Genomic DNA, 22,825 nt, shown 5'->3' on the forward strand with positions numbered 1-22,825 from the left:
CCCCCTCTTAGATAAATTTTGGAACATTTTGAAAAAAGTCAAACAATAAAATATGAGAGAAAAAAAATATAATCAGCCATGAACAACCCACTGCTGGAGGAAGGCCTCCCAAAACCACCACCACCTCTCACGACGATTCCTGAGATGCGGAAATGTATCCGTCACCTGCACGTGAACCGATGTCACACCTCCATCTCTTCGGTGGACGTCCCCTGAATTAGTAATCTCGCATACAAGTAATCGCGCCCGTTACGTGCCAAGCAACGGTAATCCCACTGCACGCTGCAAGCAGAGTTATAATGTGACGACACGTCTGTCCATTTTTTTTTCAGATTCGAGTAATACATTACAGGTGCTGCATTAAAATTGACACTTTTGCTTTTTCTTGAATCGAGTAAAATCATAAGAACTCGGGGGTAGGTGGCGGTGGGGGGGGAGAGACAATGGGAGGTAATTCCACAGTGCAGCAGTGTGAGGGAAGGAGGAGAGAGAGGGGAGATTTGTCCCGCGGTGCGGCGGGCGAGACAACGCGGCCATTGTGGCGCTGCGAGCCCTCGGGGTTGGGCAAAGGGATCAAGGTGCTGCTGCACGTCCAATTCTGTCTAGGAACTGCCCTGTGTCCCACTGCCACCGCACTCCTCGTCCTCCTGACTTCCGCTTTGCCTTGTCGGACGCGAGCTGTGTGCCGCATGTGCGGGGCCAGCATTGTGCGATTTAGCACGGTTGGCTACGTACGGTGCGAAAGAAGTTCAACGTACATGCATTGTTCAGATGCCGGCGAACGCTCGGAAAAGTCACCTGGGGCCACAGCAGCAGCAGCAGCAGCCAGACTCGTTTCACTCAGGCCCCGGCTCCCCCGGGAGGAGGAGGAGGAGGCAGGGGCCACGGAGAACAAAGCCTTCGTCACCTCACGTCCACCCTTACACCCAGGATGGCCGACCCCAGGCTCCCCCATCCAGTTGCTGTTCTCTCGTCCGCTCGCTTAACCACTCACCCGCTCGCTCATTTGCTCAACCACTCACTCGCCCGCTCGCTAGCCCACTCACTTGCCCGCTCGTGAACCCACTCGTTCGCCTATTGGCTCAACCTCTCGCTCGCCCGCACGCTCACCGACTCACTCGCCCGTCCGTCGTGCGAGCTTCCACGACGCGGGGCCGTTGGCGGCGCTGCCGCGCCCTCCCTCGCCTGGCTGCCTGGCGACGCTTTGGCGGCCGCTAGGAATTTGCGCCTTCATTTCTGCCTCAGCGGCGGTCCGTGTGCGCACGAGGCCACGTGCTGCGATCACTCGCCGGCTTGCGGGCACCTAGAGGTGGAGTCAGCAGGTCAACACGGCCAGCGATTCCACAACGTCTCGCCGTCTGCGGTTCGAGCCGAGCGGCCGCCCCGGTTAACACTGCGGGCCGGCGTATTACCCACAAACAGCGCGTCGTGTGCTTCGCGGTGCACGTGAGAGCTCCCCCGGTGGTTTGTGCAAGAGTGCATACTATGTGTGCCGACGTGACGGTAATAATTTACTCAATTTGATCGGTCTCTTGCTCACCTGGGTTAAAGCTTAGCATTCATCGCCTCCCTACTTCAAAAACTTGGCAGGACCCTCCTAAAAGAGTCATGAAACTTGGCAGGGCTTCCCAGGGTAAACAAGCGTAGTAATAAAATAATATTAAAATCCATAATAATATTTAAAGGTGTTGGCTCATTTAATGGATTGGCCTTTCCTCTTGCCATTCCTACATGTTCACTTTGATTCATCACCCCAGAAGAGGGAACCATACTTTTTCCTGGGGAAAACCAGCAATTCGTAGCCGGACGTTGGCAGGCGGTAGCCGGAACCCAATGGATGATGATGTTAGAGCCGGGTGGATGCAATGGCTCCTCTCTCGTCACACGTTTGCCTCCCCCCCCCCGAGCCATCGGGCTGGCGTTTCTCAGCGGTGAGCTCCACGTGCACGCACGTGCCTCCCCCCGCTCGTTTCACCAACGTTCCTGCACGCTGGAGCGAAGCGCTTGGGGAGCATGTCCTCCCACTGGAGGGGGCCTTCATTCGTTTCCAACTCAAACAACGGGCACCTCGAGCAAACACGGGCGGCCTGCGGAGAGCACTGTTTTGCTTGCGTGGGGGCGAGGTGGTGGTGTCTGTGCGAGCGGTCTGTGCTTCCGAGGTTTTCCGGTTGGCACGGGGGTAGGGGGGGAGCTCATAATGGCCGTGTCCAAGAACTGGGCTTGGCACCGCTGAGAGTCTTGAATAAAATAAATTGGGTTCCAGCACCCAAAGATTAAAGCAGGACGAATATACAGATGTTGGTCTTCGCCCAGTGATCAGACTGATCGCAGCTTTTAGAAAATTAGTTTTGTTTTTCTGATCGAGGTTTTCCAATCCAGAGGAGGCGCACGTCGCATCGGGGAGAGGCCCAGCGAGGCCACCCTGGAGCGGCCGCTCCTGGCCCTGCGTGGGTCCTCGTGGTCGCGCTGCTGCTGCTGCTGCTGCTCCGTAGATCACCGATGCGCTGTCCGGCCGTGCCGTGTGTCGTCGTTCTGCGCCGTGTCCGACGTTTGAGTCCACGTGCCGGGAGCTTCTTCAGAAACTGAGCTACGGTTTCTGCCGTAAATTCAATTGGCCTCTGTCATTCCACAGTAGACGCTGCTCCTTCTTCTTTGCTCTCTCTATGGAGTGATTCTCTGCATGTCACCTATCCAGTACATTTATACAATTAAAGATAATTAAAATATTTTACCCTTCTTACAGTTGGCTAATTAAAGTTAGAAAACAAATCTCAATGTGTACATTAAACACAGTCAATAGCGACTGAGCTGAGTCTATCAATTTTGAACAAACGTCAAGGCTTCACCAAAGTGGTCAGTGGCTGGAGATGCAGACTCAGAATCTCAGCGGTGCGGCCTCCATGCTGATCTGACGGCGTTCATCAGTCCACTCGTGTTCATTTTTAGTTGAGACTGAAGTTGTGCTTCTCTACGGAGTTTGCAAATCAAAATCTAAAAGTCTCTACCGTTTAAAAGGAGCATTGGACAAATACTCGTATCCATTGCCAGCTCTGAGTGGCAACAATTCACATTCCTATGGCGCGGGCCAGTCTCTACTGGATAACCACCCTCGGCTTCCCACAAAGAGCGACTGATTAATTGATCTTGATTAGATTATGAGCATGACGATGATGACGCCTGTGCACACAACCTGGTTAAGTGGAACAAGCACTCAAACTGTTGGACGTTACGGCTAAAAACTTTTGTAAAGGCTGAAGGACTAAAACACATTTTAGTCCTTGGCTTTAAAGACCATTATTATCCATCAGCATTTGTTTAAGCAAGCAAGCCAGCCCTGCACCGGTTTTGAAATGTCTCGGTCTCATCATCAGCGTCAGAAGGCGTGTTAAACAACTGCTACCCGGGTCACTAGATGTTATTGGTGAGAGCACTCCGTCTAAACTATGGGGGCACTGTTCATTGAAAGATATAAAAAGCCGCAGCAGCAGCAATGCTGCACAGCGAGCACTGGCGGGCTGCATTTAACAAAGGGCCACAACATTAGCGCTGTTCTGAGCGCAAAGCACGGGGGGGGGGGGGGGGCACGGGGGGGGGGCACTCGGGGGGGGCACCCTTCTCTCTCCACCTTAAAAGCATCGCGCGCAGTAATTGAGTTGGCGCGGAGCCCGGGGCGAGGGAGGGAGGGAGCTGCGGGGATTAGCGGCGCGCCCTGCGAATCGCTGCCGCTGCTGCTCTTTAACTCATTTTCGGCTCTTACGGTGGCTGGCTGGAGTCGAGACTCCCCACAGCTTGGATGATGATTATGATGATTATGACGACGGTATAAGCACGTTCCAGCCTCCGGATCCCCAGACGCACACGTACATGTATGTGTGTTGAACTTCTTTTGCACCGTACGTAGCCAATCGTGCTATTCCGAAGTGCGGGGAAGGACAATGCAAGCACATCCACACGCAGACGGGGTGCAGCATATACACACATGCACGCGTACGGACAGACATGCTCACACGTACGAAAAAGACAAAGCTCCCCCAACATGGCTATTAGCGGGCACTTACGAAGGCACACGAGGGGGTGGGTTTCCAGCACCACGCCCGGCCCGCCTTTGTTCTCCCAAGTGCTGATGTGTACACGAAGTACCACGTCATTATTTAAGGCTTAGTCGACCTAGGGGAAGCCCAGGTCTGGTGCAGATAACCACTGTTATTGATCGTTAGCAGGAATCTAACTCGGGTGGTCGGGTTTGTCGTGCAGTGCACGAACCACTTCTACTGCTGCTCCCCACATGTACACACACTTACAAACATGCAGTCACATACACGCACGTACGCGCACGTACACGCGCACGTACACGCACACACATACACGCACGTACGCGCACGTACACGCACGTACACATACACACACGTACGCGCACGTACACGCGCACACACGTACACGCACGTACGCGCACGTACACGCGCACACACGTACACGCACGTACGCGCACGTACACGCGCACACACGTACGTATGTACGCACGCACGTACGCACGCACAGGCACACACATGCGCACACACGTACACGCACATACGTACATGCACACACATGTATACGCACGTACACGCACACACGCGTACACGTAAACACGGTCATCTCAAAGGAAATGCTTTTCAATGTAAAACGAGGTAAAGGCGCAGACCTGAAAGTGTCCGCTCCAGAGTGAGAGCCCACTTCCACGGGTGTCTGGCCTCCTCTTCCGCGCTGGCCGGATGTCTTGGAAGAGCTGGAAGTGCCCACACTTTACTCCACCACTTGCGGGACTGCCTCTCGACTCACCGCCGTGTAACCCATCGCTACCCCTGGGTGGATTCACGAAAGTTGCCGCAGCAGCAGCAGTAACAGCAGCAGCAGCAGTAACAGCAGCAGCAGCAGCAGCAGTAACAGCAGCAGCAGCAGCAGTAACAGCAGCAGCAGCAGCAGTAACAGCAGCAGCAGCAGTAACAGCAGCAGCAGCAGTAACAGCAGCAGCAGCAGCAGCAACAGCAGCAGCAGCAGCAACAGCAGCAGCAGCAGTAACAGCAGCAGCAGCAGTAACAGCAGCAGCAGCGCTGTTTTAACTTCCCCCGGCAGAGAGGACTAAGCGGGGATGTCTGGAAGTCCCGTTTGGTAACTGCTCCACCTTGGCAGAATGTCTGTTTTCCGCTGCGGTGGTGAGATGTTAACTACCTCGCCTGCTGTACAGGAGGTCGTGGGTTCGATCCTGATCCTGACGCCTACTGCTGTATATTTGAAGTTTGCATGTTCTCCCCGTGGTCGCGTGGATTTTTCTCCAGGTCATCCGGTTTTTCCCCTCACATTCTGAATCATGCATTTAGAATATTTGGCTGCTATACATTTCCGCAATGAGCCACTTCATTGGGCTATGATTTGTGGCCAGGTCGCTTCTGAAAAGAGCTAGATAGCTCAGTGGGCCTTACCTGGTAAAATAAAAATAGTTTATAGTTTAATATTAGTTCTTGATTTACTCTTAAAGATTGCCAGTTGCTGCCACCGCACCCCACCATCGCTTCCTTCCTTCTGCACAGATCCCACATCTGTTACTCATAACAAATGCACAATGTCTTTCCTGTATTCCCAGCTTTTTTATTTTAGCTGCCTGATAGTTAAATATAATAATAACAATAATTTACACTTGCAAGATGCATTTCACCCGTAGATCCCGATGCGCCACAGGCTATAAGCGATGCCGTTCAATTGTAATAATTTGCTTGAGTTTTAGGTTCATGTTTTGTGGTATTCTGCTGATAACAATGCAGGTGATGCTCAAATTATCATTCATGGCCACGTGTTCTGATGGTATTAAGCCACAGACAGCTTTGGACCTAAATTAACAAACATGTCACACAATATTTATGAGCAATTCTGTGCCGTGCCCGATAAGCGAACACCAAAATCGGACGCAGAATTCATTGTTCCGCGAGTAGACCCACCGCATGCAAGTTAACATCCTGGTCAGGTTTAAATCGGACTGTTCATCTGGGGTAGAATAAACTGTTCTCACTTTATGGGAATTCAACGTTGGCTGTCCAGTGGAAAAACTAGCCACCGCCATGGCAATGTGGAATTCCCACCAATGTCTCAGAGAGCAGCTTACAGAGATGAGCATCGGCCCCATACCCTATGCGACCAGGCAGAGCCTAGTTTACCCTGCGGTCTCTACCGCTGCGTGCAAAGTTGCGCACGTCAGCAAGAGGCGAGCCCTACCAAGTGAGTAAGAACTCTCCACATCCCCCAACATCTCACCCCCCCCCCGCTCCCCTGCCCACCGGTTGAAAATGGAACAGTCCTGGCTCCTCCCCTGGGCCGGCGCCTCTGGGTGGGTTCATCTTCTGCGTGCGGCAGGGCTGGTGGGGGGGGTAGAGATCTGTGTTGTGCGAGTCGGTGTTCAGCTCTCGCCCGTGCTGCTGCTGCTGCCGCTGCTGCCGCTGCTCCCTTGTGTCCCCCTCCGTGCCGTGCAGGGCCAGGTCGAAGTGGACACCGAGACGGCGTTTGCGTTGACCGCGTACGCGCTGCAGGTGAGAGGCGTTGCGCCGTTCGTGCACGCGCACACGCACCTGTGTAGGGCCTCATCTGTGTGGGGCCGCCTCACCTGCCGGTGCTCGGCGGTGCTGGCCACTGCGTCGCTCGGCTTGTGTGGAGTCGCCACACCTGCCCGCTCATGTATGTTTAGTGCAATGCAATCATTGTTATCGCGAGGAGTGTGCCATCTGCTAAAAGCAAGCGCGTGTTAACTCTGTTCTGTCTCCACTAAAAAATAAACATTATATGTTAGTCCATCTGTTCGTTTTCCAGACAATTATTTTAACGAAGCATTTGATTAAAGTAGGCAAACTTTAGACTAGTTTTAACCTTCCATGTCTCATCAGCAGAGTCAGACTTGTTAAACAATTGCCGGTGGCTTTAACAGACGCTATTGGCAAGATCGCTCCATATGAACCATGGGACCCTGCTCAAAGCATAAAGCACTGCCATCTGGTTCAAGTGGATACAAAGGTGAATAAGATACGAGCAATAACGACGATCCATTTATGAGCGGAGACTTTTCACAGGCGGGAGTCCTGCTTGAGATGTTTCATTAATGTCTCACTGAACATTTTTGGAATTAACCAGATACTCCCAAACCACAAAAGGGTTGCAGTAATTCTCCGCGAACCACATCCTCGGTATGGAGACACATTTTTCGTGATTCCTATTTTGTGTTTATTGCGGTCTCAGTTGCATTTTTCTAAATCCCAGCGCTCTGGATGCGCAGTGGGTGGGACATCATTGTCGACGTGCTGTGATCCTCCAGATCTGCTGGGCTGTGAGATGGCCAGGAGATGACAGTGCAGCAAGTGGGATCATGACTCGCATCTGTAGAGCTGAGCTCTTACTCCTTGCGTGTGATTATTCTACAGCTAAACCAATTTATTTCTACATACGAAATAGTCCTTAAGGTTCAATTGGGGAGGGAAAATATAAGCAAGGCCGTTCTGAAAAACAAACCGGTACGGAGACTCAGTGACCATTCCTGAGTAAAATAAATGACTAGACATGCATGTCAAACATTGGGGGTGGTTAGTGCGGTGACCTGCATTTAGATTTTGGGCCACGGCTGACATCAGTGGCGAAACCGGTCCTGAGCCCAACACCCCCAGGACTGACACGACGTGGCGAGGCCTTGATCCAGCAGTCGATTGGCGGCAGGGGGCTGTGACGTTTTACTTTAATACACCATTGTGGTTGTTGTGGCTTTGTCAACCAGACGATCTGCAGCACCACGGCGATCATCATCACGTGGGTTTTGATGACGATACAAACGAGATTGCTCCTTGAGTAATCGGTGCGTAACGGAAGATCATGATGTTTAAACGCCCAGATCTTTAAAACTAAAGAAAACCCCACAATGGCCTCTAATAATTATTATATTTCACCCCACAATGCCCATGTTGGGGCAAATGCATGTTCTGAGCTCCGTCTAAGCCACCGTTATTGCATGGGGCTTGTGTGGGGAGTTTCCCTCTGTCTGTGTGCAGTGGTGCTTCTGCCTTCTGTGCCTCTCTTGCAGACACAGCCACTCTCTCTGTTGCTAAAAGCCTGAGTTGACCTTTTTTATAATGGCACTTATCCTTTGATGTTATTTCTTGGCTGGCATAGTTGTTTGGCAGCTGATGGAAATCCACCTTGCGTGGGAAAGATATTATCTTGCTTTTAGCATATATATAGGGCACAAGTCAAATGATGCATGCGATACAACGTGAAAGTGACCGTGAATTAGGTGTAATTATATTCCATACATGAACACTCAATAAGGCTATTGGCCGAACAACCCTGGCGGAGATGAAGAGTTATAGATGCTCAGTGTGGCGTTTCTGGGTAGAGATTTGACTGGAGGGTGCTTTCCATAAACAAACCTTGAGACCGGCAACGTGTTTGTACTGTCAGGGTTTATTTGGTTCGCTTTGTTGCGCTTAACCAGACTGCAAGGTTAAGTGGGATTTTGATGCATAAGGAGAGCGTGTATGTGATTGTGTCTGTGTGTGTACACATCTGTGTGTGTGTGTGAGAGGAGCGGTAGTGCAGCAGTTGGCGTGTCGCTCTACGAACCCGGTGACCCGAGTTCGAGTCGAATATCTGAACCGGTCTTGAGCCTCCACTAGATTGACTCGGCCTGAAATGAGTATCTGGTGTGGTGTACAGAAAACCTCAGCGCTGGGGAGACACAGATGGGTGTTAGCCACCCACCCTTTGGTGTTTCCTGCCGGCCTTCATAGTGCTCGCGAACAGCACTTGCCCTAACGCTCAGTTAAAGGCTATATGGGAGGGGGAGATATTTGTCTTTGTCTTGTGTGTTTGGGGCGGTGTAGTGGATCACGCATCGCTGCAGTGTCATCCCGGCAACCGAGGTTTGATTCCGAGCCATCTACAGTAGACTCAGCTGTAAACGAGTCCCTGGTTCGGTGTGTAACCGATCAGCCGTTGTGCGACGCCGCACGAGCCACGTGGTGTGCCTTGCCAGCCTTAATAGGTACCCGCGAACAGCACCCAGCTCAACAGTCTGTGAGGCAGTGACAGGGGAGCTTTGTTTCTCTCTGTGTGTGATGTTGTACGTGTGTGCTCGAGTTTGAGTGTTTAAATGGGGGGTGTACACTTGTGTTTGTGTGTGTGTGTGAGCGCGCGTGCGCTCTCATTTCTGTTTAACAACATTCCGTCTGCATTTAGACACAGTGCACACCTTTGTTCAATATTCACGTGTAAGGGCTGGAATGTATTTAGCTCTAGGAAATGGTTTGGTAAACTTTGGAGCTCTCTGAGTGGTTGTAAACTGATACCCGATGTCAGGAGATGGCTCGCGGGAGCCAACCTGAGCCAGCAACGCTGAGAAACCACCTTGGGTTCGACTCCTGCTCACCTGCCCAAGACGCATCAGTCGTCTTACTACGAACACACTTGTCTACCCACGCACACCTCGCTGAGTCGCAGGACTCATTTACAGGAGGGTCCTGCCAAGGTTTCACTGCAGGGGGGTGGGCGATGTTGCCGTGTATGGACGTTGAACTTCTTTCGCACCGTACGTAGCCAACGGTGCTAATGGGAGGGGCTGCCATGTGTGTGATCCCATTTTGGGAAATGTGCAGGACATGTTTCTGCATTGAGATGTTTGGCCAAGAGCGGTTACATTGTACGTGTTTTGTTGTTGCCATGTTTGATGGTCTCGGCCAATGCAAACATGCTGCAAGTGAAGCACGTGTGTTTAGTAGACGCAAGATTAGACTCTGAAAGGGTTCCAAGGCGGGTTTTGTGATTCTCCCCTTGAGGGTCGCTCCACATTCGGTTCTGCCTTTGTTTGAGGGCTTCAGATTCGAACAGCACGCTTTGCGTTCGTACCGATATCTCCGTGTGCTTGTAAGCGTTCTCCCTTTGGGTGGTGTGTGTGTAGTAACCACGCACACACACGTGCTCATATTTCCTTATTGTAATCGTAATTACCGTAATGTCCTTTATTCGTCTGGCGGAGCTTCAATTCATCCAAACACTCCTTGCTATAAGAGCCTCGCCTTGGGATATTTCACCAATTTCTCTCTGCGCGTTATGCACTTGTGAGGACACAGACGGCACCCGGAGGGAACCTACGTTTGCCAGGGGGAACGCATTCAAGCCGTCCACACACAACAATGCAGCAACCCACTTGCTGCACTGCCACCTCCTGATCACTTGAGCGCACGGAGATCTGCGCGATCCGCCAGCCCACCCCACGTTTCTAAAAAAGCAAGGAAGATACGAACCCCGTGCTGCTCCAACGCTGACCGCTTTAACGCGATTGGCTGTTTCGGAGGCGCTGCTGCCGTTCAGGGATTTGACCCGCAGGCAAAAGTTTCGCGTTCGCCGAGGAGAGGAGAGGAGAGGTGGTGCACCCCTCGCGTGCGTCCGAGCGGTGACAGCTCAATTCCCCCGGGCGCTCCGAGATGCGGAACAACGCGGCTTTGCGGTGCGCGATGGTGGGGGCCGCTCTTGACTCCGCTTCACAACGGGGGGGGGGGGGCGGGGGGGCCCTTTGAGCGCGTGACCCAGGAGGCGCCCACAAAAGGACGTTTCGTCAATAGTTCATCAGCCGTTGCTTAATTTATGAATCTGGCTCAAGTGTACGGTTTCGTCTGCGCGCGCTTGCTGTCAGCGGAGCGTCCCGGCAGGCAGGGGTATCGCGTACGCCAGGTGTGGATGCCGCGTGTGCCTGGCTAGCGTGGGGCCTGATGCAGCACAGGGGCTGGGCGAGCTTCGCCGGATCCGCTATGCAACCCGTAGAGAGGGGGATTCTTTTAGTGTTGAGTGGCAGGAATGATGCCTGTTACTCTATTGGTCACTGTGCTGCTGGACTCTTTAACAAAGCAAACTAGAATATAAGCCTCAGGTCCTTGGAGTAAATGCTTGTAATGCTACAGCCGTGTTGTCTCAAGAGAAGCATTGGAGGAGCAGGTTGTGATGAGTGGGGCTTGTGTCCATGAGAGCGGAGAGTTCTGCCACCGCCACCCAGGGATGGGCTACCAAGGCAGGAAGGGCCTGAAGCCAAACGGAGGAACACCGTAGGGGTGGATATTGAAGTAATGGCGCGAGCGGGTCTCGTGGCATCGGCAGAATCGGCTGTGCTGCCCCTCCAGTCTGTGGCATGCCCCTCCAGTCTGTGGCATGCCCCTCCAGTCTGTGGCATGCCTACCTGGTGGCATGGTGCTGTGGGTGGGGCGCTCGCCTAGAAGCTTCTGGGACGTTTTGGGCTCAAGTCATGAATTTGGGGCGACTCGGCAGGTCTAGAGTTCATGCAGCACACGTGTTGATCTCTGCGTGATCCACCAACCCTGCCTCCAGTGTGCGGGGGTGGGGGGGATTGAAAGAGTGCCACTGTACCCAGATCTTGATGTGCGTTGTCTCGTGCGCGATTGCTGTATGTGTGCGTGTTTGCCGTGTGTGTTTGCATGTTTGCTATGTTGATGATTAAAACCCTTTGCTGTGTTTATTGTTTTGCAGGAGGCTAAAGGCGACTACACAAGGTATTTGCATTTCCCCCACCAGACATCCATTAACACTCGTTTCCGTGTTGCTGTGTGACCGTGTACCCACCGCACACCACTGCAGCGCTACTGCTTGTTTGCACGGGGAGCTCTCGGCGGCCCCGCAAGCGTGGAGGAGTTGTGGCCCGGCGTGATGTGTGGTCTCGCGTCTCTGGCACGGAGCTGCGATGACCTGGGGCAGTGTCAACAGCGGTTCGTTTCTGTGACGAGCTGGTGCGTTGACGAAGGTGCGAGAGCGAGAGGAAGGCCACGATGTGGCCAGCGCCCTTTGCACGGTGCCCTTCTCCACTGAGCCAGCGGTGGAAATTCGACATCTCCGTGGTAGGGGATCAGTTCACGTGGGAACAGCCTTTCCGTGTCTTTTGAAAAGTGGTGCTCCTGATAATTTTATCAGTCGCGGAGAGATGATTGGACGAGCCGACATCAACCAGGAATTGAACTTGCGATATAGCGATGGTCGAGCCAAGTCCTCTGACCACATGGGTGGAGGCTGCATTAGTTGGGGGGGTGGAGGGGGTGGAAAGCTTCGAGGCCAGGAGCCGCTATGTTGTTGCTATCGTTGAGTATCTCCGACGGAGGGGAATGATGACAAGTTGCGTGCGCCTGTGCGCGGAGAGGGCCCCGCGCGCTGTTTTGGAAAACGTCGCCGTTTAAATTGGCCGGTCTGACGTTTGTTTAAAATGAACGTCACATTCCCCTCCGCTGCCCCCCTCCTCCCCCCGTCGGCCCCCGGTGCTGCTGCAGATTAGTTTGAAGAGCTGGCTTGTCTCGTTGGAGAGCACCCACCACACCCACCGTGTGTTCCCCTAGTCGCAGGGAGAGGCGAGTGGACAGGATTTCATCAACAACACGGCCCATTCTTAAGTGGCCGTGTGAGGGATTCCACTGAAGGATGTTGGACAAAGACCCACGATAAGAATTATTGGTGATTAAAGAATGAGGCTTCATCATTTGTATTGGGGGTCTGGAATGCATTACGAATGCCTCAGACTGGGCTTAGACCACCAGACTCTCGGTTCATGAGAACCTGCTTTGAGCTTGGAATGGGATTTGAACCCAGGCTCTCACGATTGCTGGCTAATTCCACTGACATATGAATCGCAGGAGTATAACTATCCGGCCACGTCTTTGTTTTCAATATAATTTAAAGCGATGTAATCGATATTTGTCGACCATGGAAGGGAGATGTGTTACTCCACCGCCTTCCAATGTTGGGTGGCAGCAAGGCGACCACAGCCGCTGTGAGTGTGGGAGTTGTACAACTGTGTACACAGCTCCTCACTGGTGGCCAGTGGGAGCTCAAAGATGTCCAGATGTACCTCCCAGTTTGTTAACGCAGCTTTGAACAAAAAATGCAATTGTACATTCTTCTCGTGAAGTGCTTTAAAAAATATGAAAACAGCCTGGCGGTTAAGAACATGTGACCTTGGTGCTGCCATCATAATTGCAATGGAGACTCGGCGTGCGGCAGAACAGGAGCACGTGGTAAAGCTGCAATGATCGTCGCATAAAGTTATTGTGCAAGTACTGCGTTTAAGAGTCGAGGGTAAGCACAGTTTCCTGAAGCCCATCATCACTTTGGGGCTGACAAAATGAACATCGATTTTGTGGCAAGTCAACAAGCACTTATCCTGTGGAGATACAGGTCCCTTTCATATGAATGTGGAATTTTGACCCCTGGTTCATGGCCACTGACAGAGATGGACACCCCCCCCCTTCCCCCTCTCGCTCGTTTGAGCAAAGAGATACAAGTTTTGATTTTTAAAGTCGGTTTAAAAGCCCACTACTCGTAAGAGCCAAAGACAATTTGCTGACGGTTCTAGGAAAAGTGGGAATAAAACTACCCCTATCCAGCCTCCGTAACCGCCTTGTTTAATCGCCTTTGACGTAACTTTAAATATTTTGACACATTCGGCATTTGCAGTGTTTCACGGTGTGCCTTGCTCTGTCTGGCGAATTCACCGAAAGCGTAAAGTTACGTCGATAAATTTGGCTTACCGTGCCATTGGAGGAGTGGGGGGGAGACGTTGACTTTTGACTCGCCTGTAATTTGTACGTTGTGAGTTTTGTTTTGTAAGCTCGGAGTATTGCGTCATTAAACCCGCTCGGTGACGCTCAGTAAATATTTAATGCGCAGCAGCAACAGATGCACGTGGGGCACTGTATGAACGGGACATCAGGGCCGCTGCCAATAGAGGCTTTTGCAATTGCTGCTTTGAATAGGTAATGTCAATAAACGAAACGATTATATCTAGCAGGTGAAGCCCACTCAGCTATATAGCTCTTTTTTAGAGGCGACTTGGCCACGAATGATAGCTCAACAAAGTGGCTTTACATATGTGGGGATTTATAGAAGCAGCCAAATCATCTAAACGCGTGTTTATAAATGTGGAGGGAAAAAACGGAGGACCTGGAGAAAACTCTACGCCACCACGGGGAGAACATGCAAACTCCAAATATACAGCAGGCGTCAGGGTCTGGATCGAACCAACGACCTCCTGCATACCAGGCGAGGGAGTTAACATCTCGTCACCGCGGCCCAGTGGTGCTGTGGTAATGTGCTGCGAGTGGGGAGAGGGGCCCATTAGGTCACCCAATCTCCCAAACATCGCAAAGCGATCAACGGGAAAGACATCAATGGCAGGGATCGTAAGTCGTGGCCATTAAAGAATGTATCCCCATTGGGTTGTCAGCTACCAGGTACAGAACGAAGTGCACTGATACGAATCTGTTCTGCGTCAATCAGAAGGTCACCATTCATCCTGGTCACGTGTATGATATATGTCAACTTCCTGCATTTGCTCTGACTTGCATCACTTCTTCACTGTTTTACTACAGTTAGCTATTGTGTGTCGTCTTGACATACATTTGTATTCAAGGCAGTTTATGCACCCATGTGCTCGAACATAGTATTATACACATTCAGCTGCAGTAATTCTGTTGCCATGGTTTAACTGTGTACTAGGCGGGGCATGCTATGACCGTGCCGGCTAAATGAATGTGGTCTCAGCCTTGCACGGTGCAATTATCTTAATGGCAAGCCACTTGGCGGCAATGCAGGAGTTCACTCTGTGTAACAACAGAAACATCATGTGGAAGTATTGGCATTCAATGCCGACTTAGTGCTTCGCGAATCTTGGTCGGCCGGTCTTCGCTCCCATTTGTGTGTCGATTATGGGCAAGAGAAGCGTGGCTTTGAGTATAAGTCGAGTTCCGCGTGTATTGAACTTCTTCTGCACCGTACGTAGCCAACCGTGCTAATCGGAGGTGCGGGGAAGGACACCAAACTAAAAAACTCATAATGGAGTCAGGCAGGGCTGGCACCGTCATCGCAGCACCCGGCTCACGGTGAGAATTTAGCGAACATCATCATCCATCATCATCCTGGGGGTGAATAAAAGTAGTATCACTTTGTGGGGAGTAAATAGTGGTTATTGAAATAGTTCTTTTCCGAAGGAAAGACTGGCCCCCGCCATGGGAATGTGGAATTTACACCACTTTGAGGGCTTCCAAAGGAAATGAGAACTTCCCCATGTTCCTGTCCTCAGGGAAGACACTTCGAAGTTTTGTAGACTATTTATGTTCCGATGAATGGTACTGTATGTAATTTGAAGAGTTGTAATTATTTAAATGATTGCTGCTGTGCAGTCATATGATTTAAGCTTTGGGGTTGAGCCACCCAAATATAAACGTCTGTGCAAGTGCTAAGGCTTTGCAGGTGGCTGATGTCTCAGAAGTTTCATTCCCAAAGGCTTAAGCGTAAACAAGTACACCTCCAATGAAGTGTAAACGTTTGCACATTAATACGTGTTTGTTAAAGAGTTGTACGGATTAGGTTAAGGTTTTAAATGTGTATACAAACATACCAGTTTGTTAAAGTCCAGGGAGGGCCGGTTTATTGGCTATCGAACAAGAACGGGTCTGACGGCACGATGCAGTCAAATGCGCAATGGGTGTTACTGAAGAGGCGTTGTTAGCGGAGGGCTGCTGTAAACTCAGGGACAGGTGGGAAACTCATTCAAGTTGTTGTGTTAGGAGCCGAGGGTAGTTGTTGTGTCCTTCGCATGGTCTCTGGACGCACATTAACGTCGCAATAAAAGCCCAGCAGCAGTCGCGACACTGGGGGGGGTCACACCACATGGCCATCCGCGTGTGGGGTTTGTGTGTTTGCGCGTATTTCTGCATTTCTCTTGATCCGTGTCTTCACGAGCGGCCTATATGGGGACACTGGCTCCGGCCATAGGATTGTGGGAGTTTCAGCTCTGGTTGAGACTGCCGATGCAGATGAGCGTTGTTTGGGTAGAGAGACGATCCGTTGGAATCTTTATTTTATTTTTGATTCGCGCAGAGATTTAGCGTTTTGTCATCCATTGCTTTTGGAGGTAAAGGGTTGGTGGATCATCATCACACGTGTCTGTGACCTCTCTAAACCGACTGGGCTGTGAGGAGGCCAGGAGGTGGGGTTGTGGAACCAATTTGTGAGTTATCCCCTCGTAGGCGTGGGGTTTTCTCCCACATGAAAGAAACGCCGAAAGCAATTTTGTCAAAACACCTCAAGGCAGGACCCCTCGTGAAAGAGAAACTCGATGAGGAATTATAAAAAGATATAAAAATAGCAAAAACGCCACGATTACCCAGCCATGATTTATACACCTCTCAGGGTCCTCGTGAGAGAAAAACAATCCTTAAAGTCAAGGAGAGATTTCAAACGCCGTTGCATTGATTGAGCTTTCAAATAACTTGCAAAGTCCGGGCAAAGCGTCTCCCCGCTTAATCACGCACGGGCGCAGCGGCATTTCATCTCCGTGGGGCGCCCTGAGCTCGTGGTGGTGGTGGAAATTCCACATTCCTCCCGCACTTGGGTCAGTCGTCCGTCCTCAGCGGGGCCCGGCAACTAACTGGACCGCTCGCTCCCTCGCTCGCTCGCTCGCTCGCTCGCTCCCTCGCCGCTTTTGAAATATAGCCGAGACGGGGGGGGGGGGGCTCGTGCCCAGCGGGCCTGTTTTGCTTTCCAGCCCCCCCCCCCCCCCAGCTGCAGGGCAGCGTGAATTTTCAGCTGCTCTCAATAATATTTCTGGAATGTAAGAGGCAATTGCAAACATAGGAGTGGGACAGAGGTTTGTATTATATGCGGGCCTGGCTTCGGAGGTTTTTTTTTATGGGGGGGGGGGGCTGTGCTTTGCGCAGCATCGCTTGACCCAGGAGCGACGCGTTGGAAGTGCCGAGTGGAGGGCGCTGTCAGCGAGCGCCTGTCGGGGCCGGCACGGCACTCAAGGGGTGGTGGGGCCACAACGCCGTCCCAGCTGTTGGCCTCGGGCACATCAATGCCAACAGCTACCTTACCTGTTTCAGGCTGAGTTGCCCCAGGGAGACAGAGATGAGATTTAACTCCATTGGCAGCTGCTGCTGGTGCAGTGTGGGCAGGAATTGCACCTGGGCAGCTGCTGGGGGGGTCATTGTGTAGGCATGTGATTACCACCACGTATGTACTGCACTTCACGTATGCAGCACAGTGTACAAAAAACACAGCACACAGGGAAAACGCACCACGTCCAAGAAGACAAAGACCCCCACCTCCTGCCTAGCGCCGTTTGCGAGCACTGGGGCTGGCACAGGGCGCTCGGCCATGCACACGATGCGTGAACCTTGCAACTCGCAACACATTCACACGCGCGCACAGCATGCACAAGAAGACAAAGTCGCCACACACACACACACGTCGTGTGCAGATACCATCCACAGACGTCACATGCACGCGCGACACACACGCACACACCGTACACACGAAATACAAAAATATACAAGGATGCATATACAAAGAGAAAGGTCCCCCGTGTTGCCTACATAGACTGTTGGAACAAGTGCAGTTAGCGAGTACCGATTAATGCCAAAACGGGGCTCAAACCAGCACCACGCCCGGCCACATTTGTCTTCCCAATGCTGATGTCTCCACTCGATACCAAGAACTTATTTAGTGTCGAGCCAACCTAGGAGAGGTCCAGGACTGGTTCTCACATCACATGCTTGGCACGCTAACCACTCTGCCCTCGCTCTTCCCCACGCACGCTGCGTTTGTAAACATGCACAATAACTCCAACTTCTTGGGGCGGGCTGGATAGTCGAGCAACATTTATCTTGGTCACAGCCAGGCCCTGTGTTGACGGATTAGCCGGTTTGTTTGACATTCGTTGGCATGCAGATGAGGCTCGCCCTGCTGGGATTGAGCCTCGCGAATGCTTCAGACCCCACGACGTCAGCGAGGTCACGCAGCAGGGGGGGCTGCACCCGAGATTAGGGTGGAGGAGTGCTTGAGCTCCGTTAATTGTGCCCTGTTATTTATCCCAGACCAAATGGCAACTATATTACTACTACTAGGACATCAGCTAGTATTATAGTTGATGTACAACTCTAATACTACTAATTGTACATCAACTATTATTATATTATTATAGTTGATGTACAACTCTAATACTACTACTTGTACATCTAGTAGTACCTGCCAGGGTAGCAAGTCCTGCCAGGACTTCTCGACTCGCTGTGAGAAAGTCGCAAGTTCAGTCGACTCAGCCCACCCATCTCCTCTGCGATCATCACGGTTGGCTACATACGGCGCGAAAGAAGTTCAGCATCCGTGCGCACAACTGTGCGTGATGCCATCGACAGCTGTGGCGTGAACAGACTGGTGTCGCCATGGGAATATGGAATGTCCAGTTGCTGACTCGCGGCCCTTGCGCGGTGCAGGGAGAGACGGCGGCGGTGTTTACTCACCGCGGCTGTTTACTCACCGCGGCTGTCTGCTCACCATGGCTGTCTGCTCACCACAGCTGCCTGCTCACCACGGCTGTCTGCTCACCACAGCATCTCCCTCACTCTTATTTCACGTCGTTATCAAGCAACGCAGGCAGCGGAGGATAGCTCTGGGCTTGAGGGCCATGATGGGGAAAGCCCGCGTTGATTTGCATTGCCTTGCTTTTAAAGATGCATTTTGTAAAAGCATTCCATAGTTGCTCATTGCGATAACAGAATAATTAATTTGTTTTAAGGATCGTGAGTGTAGGCCTAGCCCTTCCGTTCCAAGTGTAAACTGTGCCCCAGGTTGACTCTGTGTTCCCTAATCGGCATTTGAAGTGTTCTCATCGTTATTTGGAAATGATTGGTGTAATATAAACTCTGATACCTCGCTGCCAAGATCATCGTCGACCCTTTAAATACAAATCCCACCCTGGGTGAGGTGGAACTCGGCGCCGGTGGTGACCCCTGACCCAGTGATGGAGATTGCACGTTCCCATTGACGCCACGGTTCTCTCTATGGGATGACTACTGTTGGCTTGCCACTACCTAGTACTCGTTTTAACGACCACGAAGGGACGCTGGGCCGAGTCATTCCTCGGTCGGGATTTAAACTCGCAGCCTTCCGATTGTGAGTGGAGCACCCTGAGCAGTATCGTGCTGCGAGGCTGGTGTACGATAGCGAACATTGCTTCTACAATTATTGCTGGGTACTGGAGCGGGGCGGTGCAGCGGTTAGCAGAGTGCGCTACGAAACCGAGTGATCTGCTGCGTTCCTTTCCCGGCCACGGCTACGTTGATTTTGTTTAACCGCTTGAGAACGTCGGTGGTGACATCTGAACCGGTCCTGTGACAGACACCCTTCTGGTCAACAACCTTCATGACCCGACACGGCGTGGGGAGGTCTTCAACCAGCAGTGGACTTACAAAGGGTCGTGGTACAAGTGTGGCTGGAGCAGCGATAGCTTTTACAGGCTTCCCCGATAAACACCTTGTGGGGCCTTGCATACAATGAGGGATTTACACAGCCTGATTGCAAAATTACCTCCAGATGGTGGCCAACCCTGTGGACTGCCAAAGAAAGTTCCGGGCGCAATACAAAAGTTGCGCGAGTGATTCACGTGAAGGCGAAATAATTGCAGATGGCTGGAGGCCTGGCCAGCTGCAGACAACTGTGGCAGTCCCTTATCTGGAAAGTCACCAAAACAAAGAATTAAACAGTGGCTCCAACTCCCACTTGGGTGGCTTATCAGTCTGAAATGTAGATAAATATAAAAGGTCCCATTGTTCATAATCGGTCCCTTGATGGCTTGATAAAGGCGCTGAAGCCAAAATAGGTGGGGCTGCCTTTCTGGCCAGGGACTAGGATTTTGGAATTTGTATTTATAATTCCGCTGTGTGTGTGTGTGCTTGTAATGTGTGTGTGTGGTCTTGGGTGGTGCAAGTGGAGTATTTATCTCCCACAGTAATGTGAATGTCCCTGATTGGCCAATTTACAAGCTCACAAGAGTGGGTATTTTTTCCCACAAATCTACAAATACCGGACATGTACATCATCGCGTGTTGTTGTTGCTGTGCTTTACCGTTGTGTCCCTCCAGTCGTTGCATCTCACTCTTATTCTCCTCCTACCGAACTCGAGCACCAGTAGCTTCCTTTCTTAATATCATTGCCTGTGGTTAATCTCCACTGGTTGTTATAATAAATACGTACGAAGGTGTACAGCAAATGCAAGACAAAGAACCCCTCTCCCCTCTCACCATACACACGGTGATGGGCAAGTGCTGTTGGCGAGTTCCTGCTGTGGTGGGGCGTGAGGAGGCTGGCCTCCATGATGCTCGCGAATGCAAAATCTCGTGGTCCAGGCCGAGTTGACCCGAGGCAGATTCAGATGCCACTTGCTCCTGAAACTATCCACGGCTTGGGGAAAAATCTAACCGAAGTAGCGTCGTTTGTGAATGAGCGTGACAAACACTGCACCCCTGCTGCACGCTAATGTATGTACTAGATGTTGAACTTATTTTCATCGTACGTAGGCGGTTGTGCTAATCGGAGGTGCGGACAAGATATACACAGCATCGCTACACACATTCTGCTTGGCCAAATGTTCTGCATTAATCATAACAACGAGTCAAGTACGAGTCAAAGCATCTCAGACCAGCGTGGAGCAGTGCAGCAGTGGTAATTCCACATTCTGTTGGCAGGTGCTATTCAGGAAGATGCCTACACTCATCATAATAATAATAAAGACACTTTGAGTGCATAGTGGCTGCTGAGAGAAGCTTCCCTAAGACTGTGAGCCTCATTATTCTTGAAGCCAGTGTCTTGATTACACCCTTCATTACTTATTAACCTCATTAGGAGTATATGTTTGCAATGTTCCCTTAATCACCATTGGCTCCAATTCCTGCTGCTTGCATTACCCCAGAAGACAACGGGTGTTTGTTAGCCTCTGTGTAAAGGTCTCATTCAATTAGCCACGCGAGTCCATGGGAGTGTATTTGTTTATTAGATTTGTAGGTTGGCTTGCATGAGCATTATACATATGGAGTGAACCTCCCTCCCCGATCTGTAGCTCCACATAAACAATATATTTTTGACGCATCTCATCAGTCACACGGCTTTCTCGGGGTGCATGATATCAGCCGCATTGGTTCAGCACCAGCGGTTTAGACATTCACTGTCTCATCACAGTCAGGCTCACTGGATCCAATGCCGGTTTTATAGGCAACGACTCTTAGATGTGGGTCATAGTTTGACACGCAGCTATAAAATACACAACACTGAATACTCACTTCGCTTTGTTGTGGAGAATATAAGTAACGAATTAAACAAGTGGCCTACAGTCATTCTTTCCAAAGCTAAATACGTTTGTCTTTTTATATGGAGGGACAGACATGCGAAGGAGGGGTTCTGCCCGCTTGTTTGGTTGTGAGTACAGTCATCTCCAAGGGCACTACACATTGTTTTGTTGATGAGGGGTCACAGGGCGCCCCGGTGGTGAGATGTTAACTACCTCGCCTGGCTCTGTCTCACTCTGTGTCTCTCTCTCTGTGGCTCTCTCTGTGTCTCTCTCACTCTGGCTCTGTGTCTCTCTCACTCTGTGTCTCTCTCACTGTGTCTCTCTCTGTGGTTCTCACTCTGTGTCTCACTCTGTGGCTCTGTGTCTCTCTCTGTGTCTCTCTCACTCTGTGGCTCTGTGTCTCTCTCACTGTGTCTCTGTGTCTCTCTCTGTGTCTCTCTCACGCTGTGTCTCTCTGTGTCTCTCACTCTGTGTCTCTCTCACTGTGTCTCTCTCTGTGGTTCTCACTCTGTGTCTCACTCTGTGGCTCTGTGTCTCTCTCTGTGTCTCTCTCACTCTGTGGCTCTGTGTCTCTCTCACTGTGTCTCTGTGTCTCTCTCTGTGTCTCTCTCACGCTGTGTCTCTCTGTGTCTCTCACTCTGTGTCTCACTCTGTGGCTCTGTGTCTCTATCTGTGTCTCTCTCACGCTGTGTCTCTCTGTGTCTCTCACTCTGTGTCTCACTCTGTGGCTCTGTGTCTCTCTCTGTGTCTCTCTCACGCTGTGTCTCTCTCACGCTGTGTCTCTCTCTCCCCGTGTCTGTGTGCGGCAGTGAGGAGGAGGCGCGGGAGCATCTCCAGGTGGCCGCGTCGCTCCCCGTGTGCGTGCTCAAGCAGCAGCCCGGGATCGCCACCTGGTACGGGGGAGGGGTGGGGCCACTTGACCATACTTCACCACGCCGGCCAGTGCGGTTGGGTGAAGGCGGGTACCGGCAGAGACGTTTGGAGCACAGCGATACAGCACAACGGTGGCTTTGGCTGCACTGCCCTCCTTCTGACCATAACGTATCCCCACAGCCGACAGCAACCAAGTGTGCAGAGCGGTCACCCATCCAAGCACCATGTGGGCACAAGGCTGTTTAGCTTGTGAACGCCTATAGAAACACCCGCACAAACACTCGCCTACGCACTGCGCTATGGGTGGCTAGTCGGTCAAGATGAACGCGAGACCGTTGCGATTCGCGACGTATCCCATCGCGAGCGTGTGCTGTCGTGCTAATGAGCAACCTGAAGAAGTTTGGGCAGTCCGTGCGTGTGTGTGTGAACTTTTTTTTGCACCATACGTAGCCAACCGTGATAATCGGAACAGAGACACGCGGTCGGTCTGCAGCAATAGCAGCGTGTGGACTTGCGCAGACAACGCCGCCGCGTGTCTGCGCGCGGTTCGGACTGAGATGAGCGCCACCCAATTTCTCGCCGCGCGTGGGAGACCCTCCTTGACCTGGCCCTGACTTTGCCGAGCGTGACGCTCGCGTGCAGCCATGGGTGTCTCGAGCAGAGCGACGGCAGCAGGGAGATGAACTCGCTCGTCGCTGCGCTCACGCGGCACAGGTGGCCTGTGCGAGGGGTGCGTGCGTGCCTCCTCTGTGGTGAGCACGTGTGGATGTTTTGTCA

General features: G+C 51.7%; 1 protein-coding gene across 3 annotated transcripts in view; it reads left to right on the forward strand.

The window, feature by feature from the left end:
* Nucleotides 1-22,825, forward strand: part of LOC144944268 (FERM domain-containing protein 4A-like) — a 112,630-nt gene that overhangs the window by 46,842 nt on the left and 42,963 nt on the right. For 2 of the 3 annotated variants that reach the window (XM_078872280.1, XM_078872281.1), the window contains exons 6-8: nt 6,501-6,557; nt 11,542-11,564; nt 21,985-22,068. In XM_078872280.1, the coding sequence (XP_078728406.1) occupies nt 6,501-6,557; nt 11,542-11,564; nt 21,985-22,068 (164 nt within the window). The remainder of the gene's footprint in view (nt 1-6,500; nt 6,558-11,541; nt 11,565-21,984; nt 22,069-22,825) is intronic. The other variant, XM_078872282.1, reaches the window with a different exon arrangement.

Source organism: Lampetra fluviatilis, chromosome 34 (genome assembly GCF_964198595.1).
Source record: "Lampetra fluviatilis chromosome 34, kcLamFluv1.1, whole genome shotgun sequence".
In the NCBI taxonomy this organism is placed as follows: domain Eukaryota; kingdom Metazoa; phylum Chordata; class Hyperoartia; order Petromyzontiformes; family Petromyzontidae; genus Lampetra; species Lampetra fluviatilis.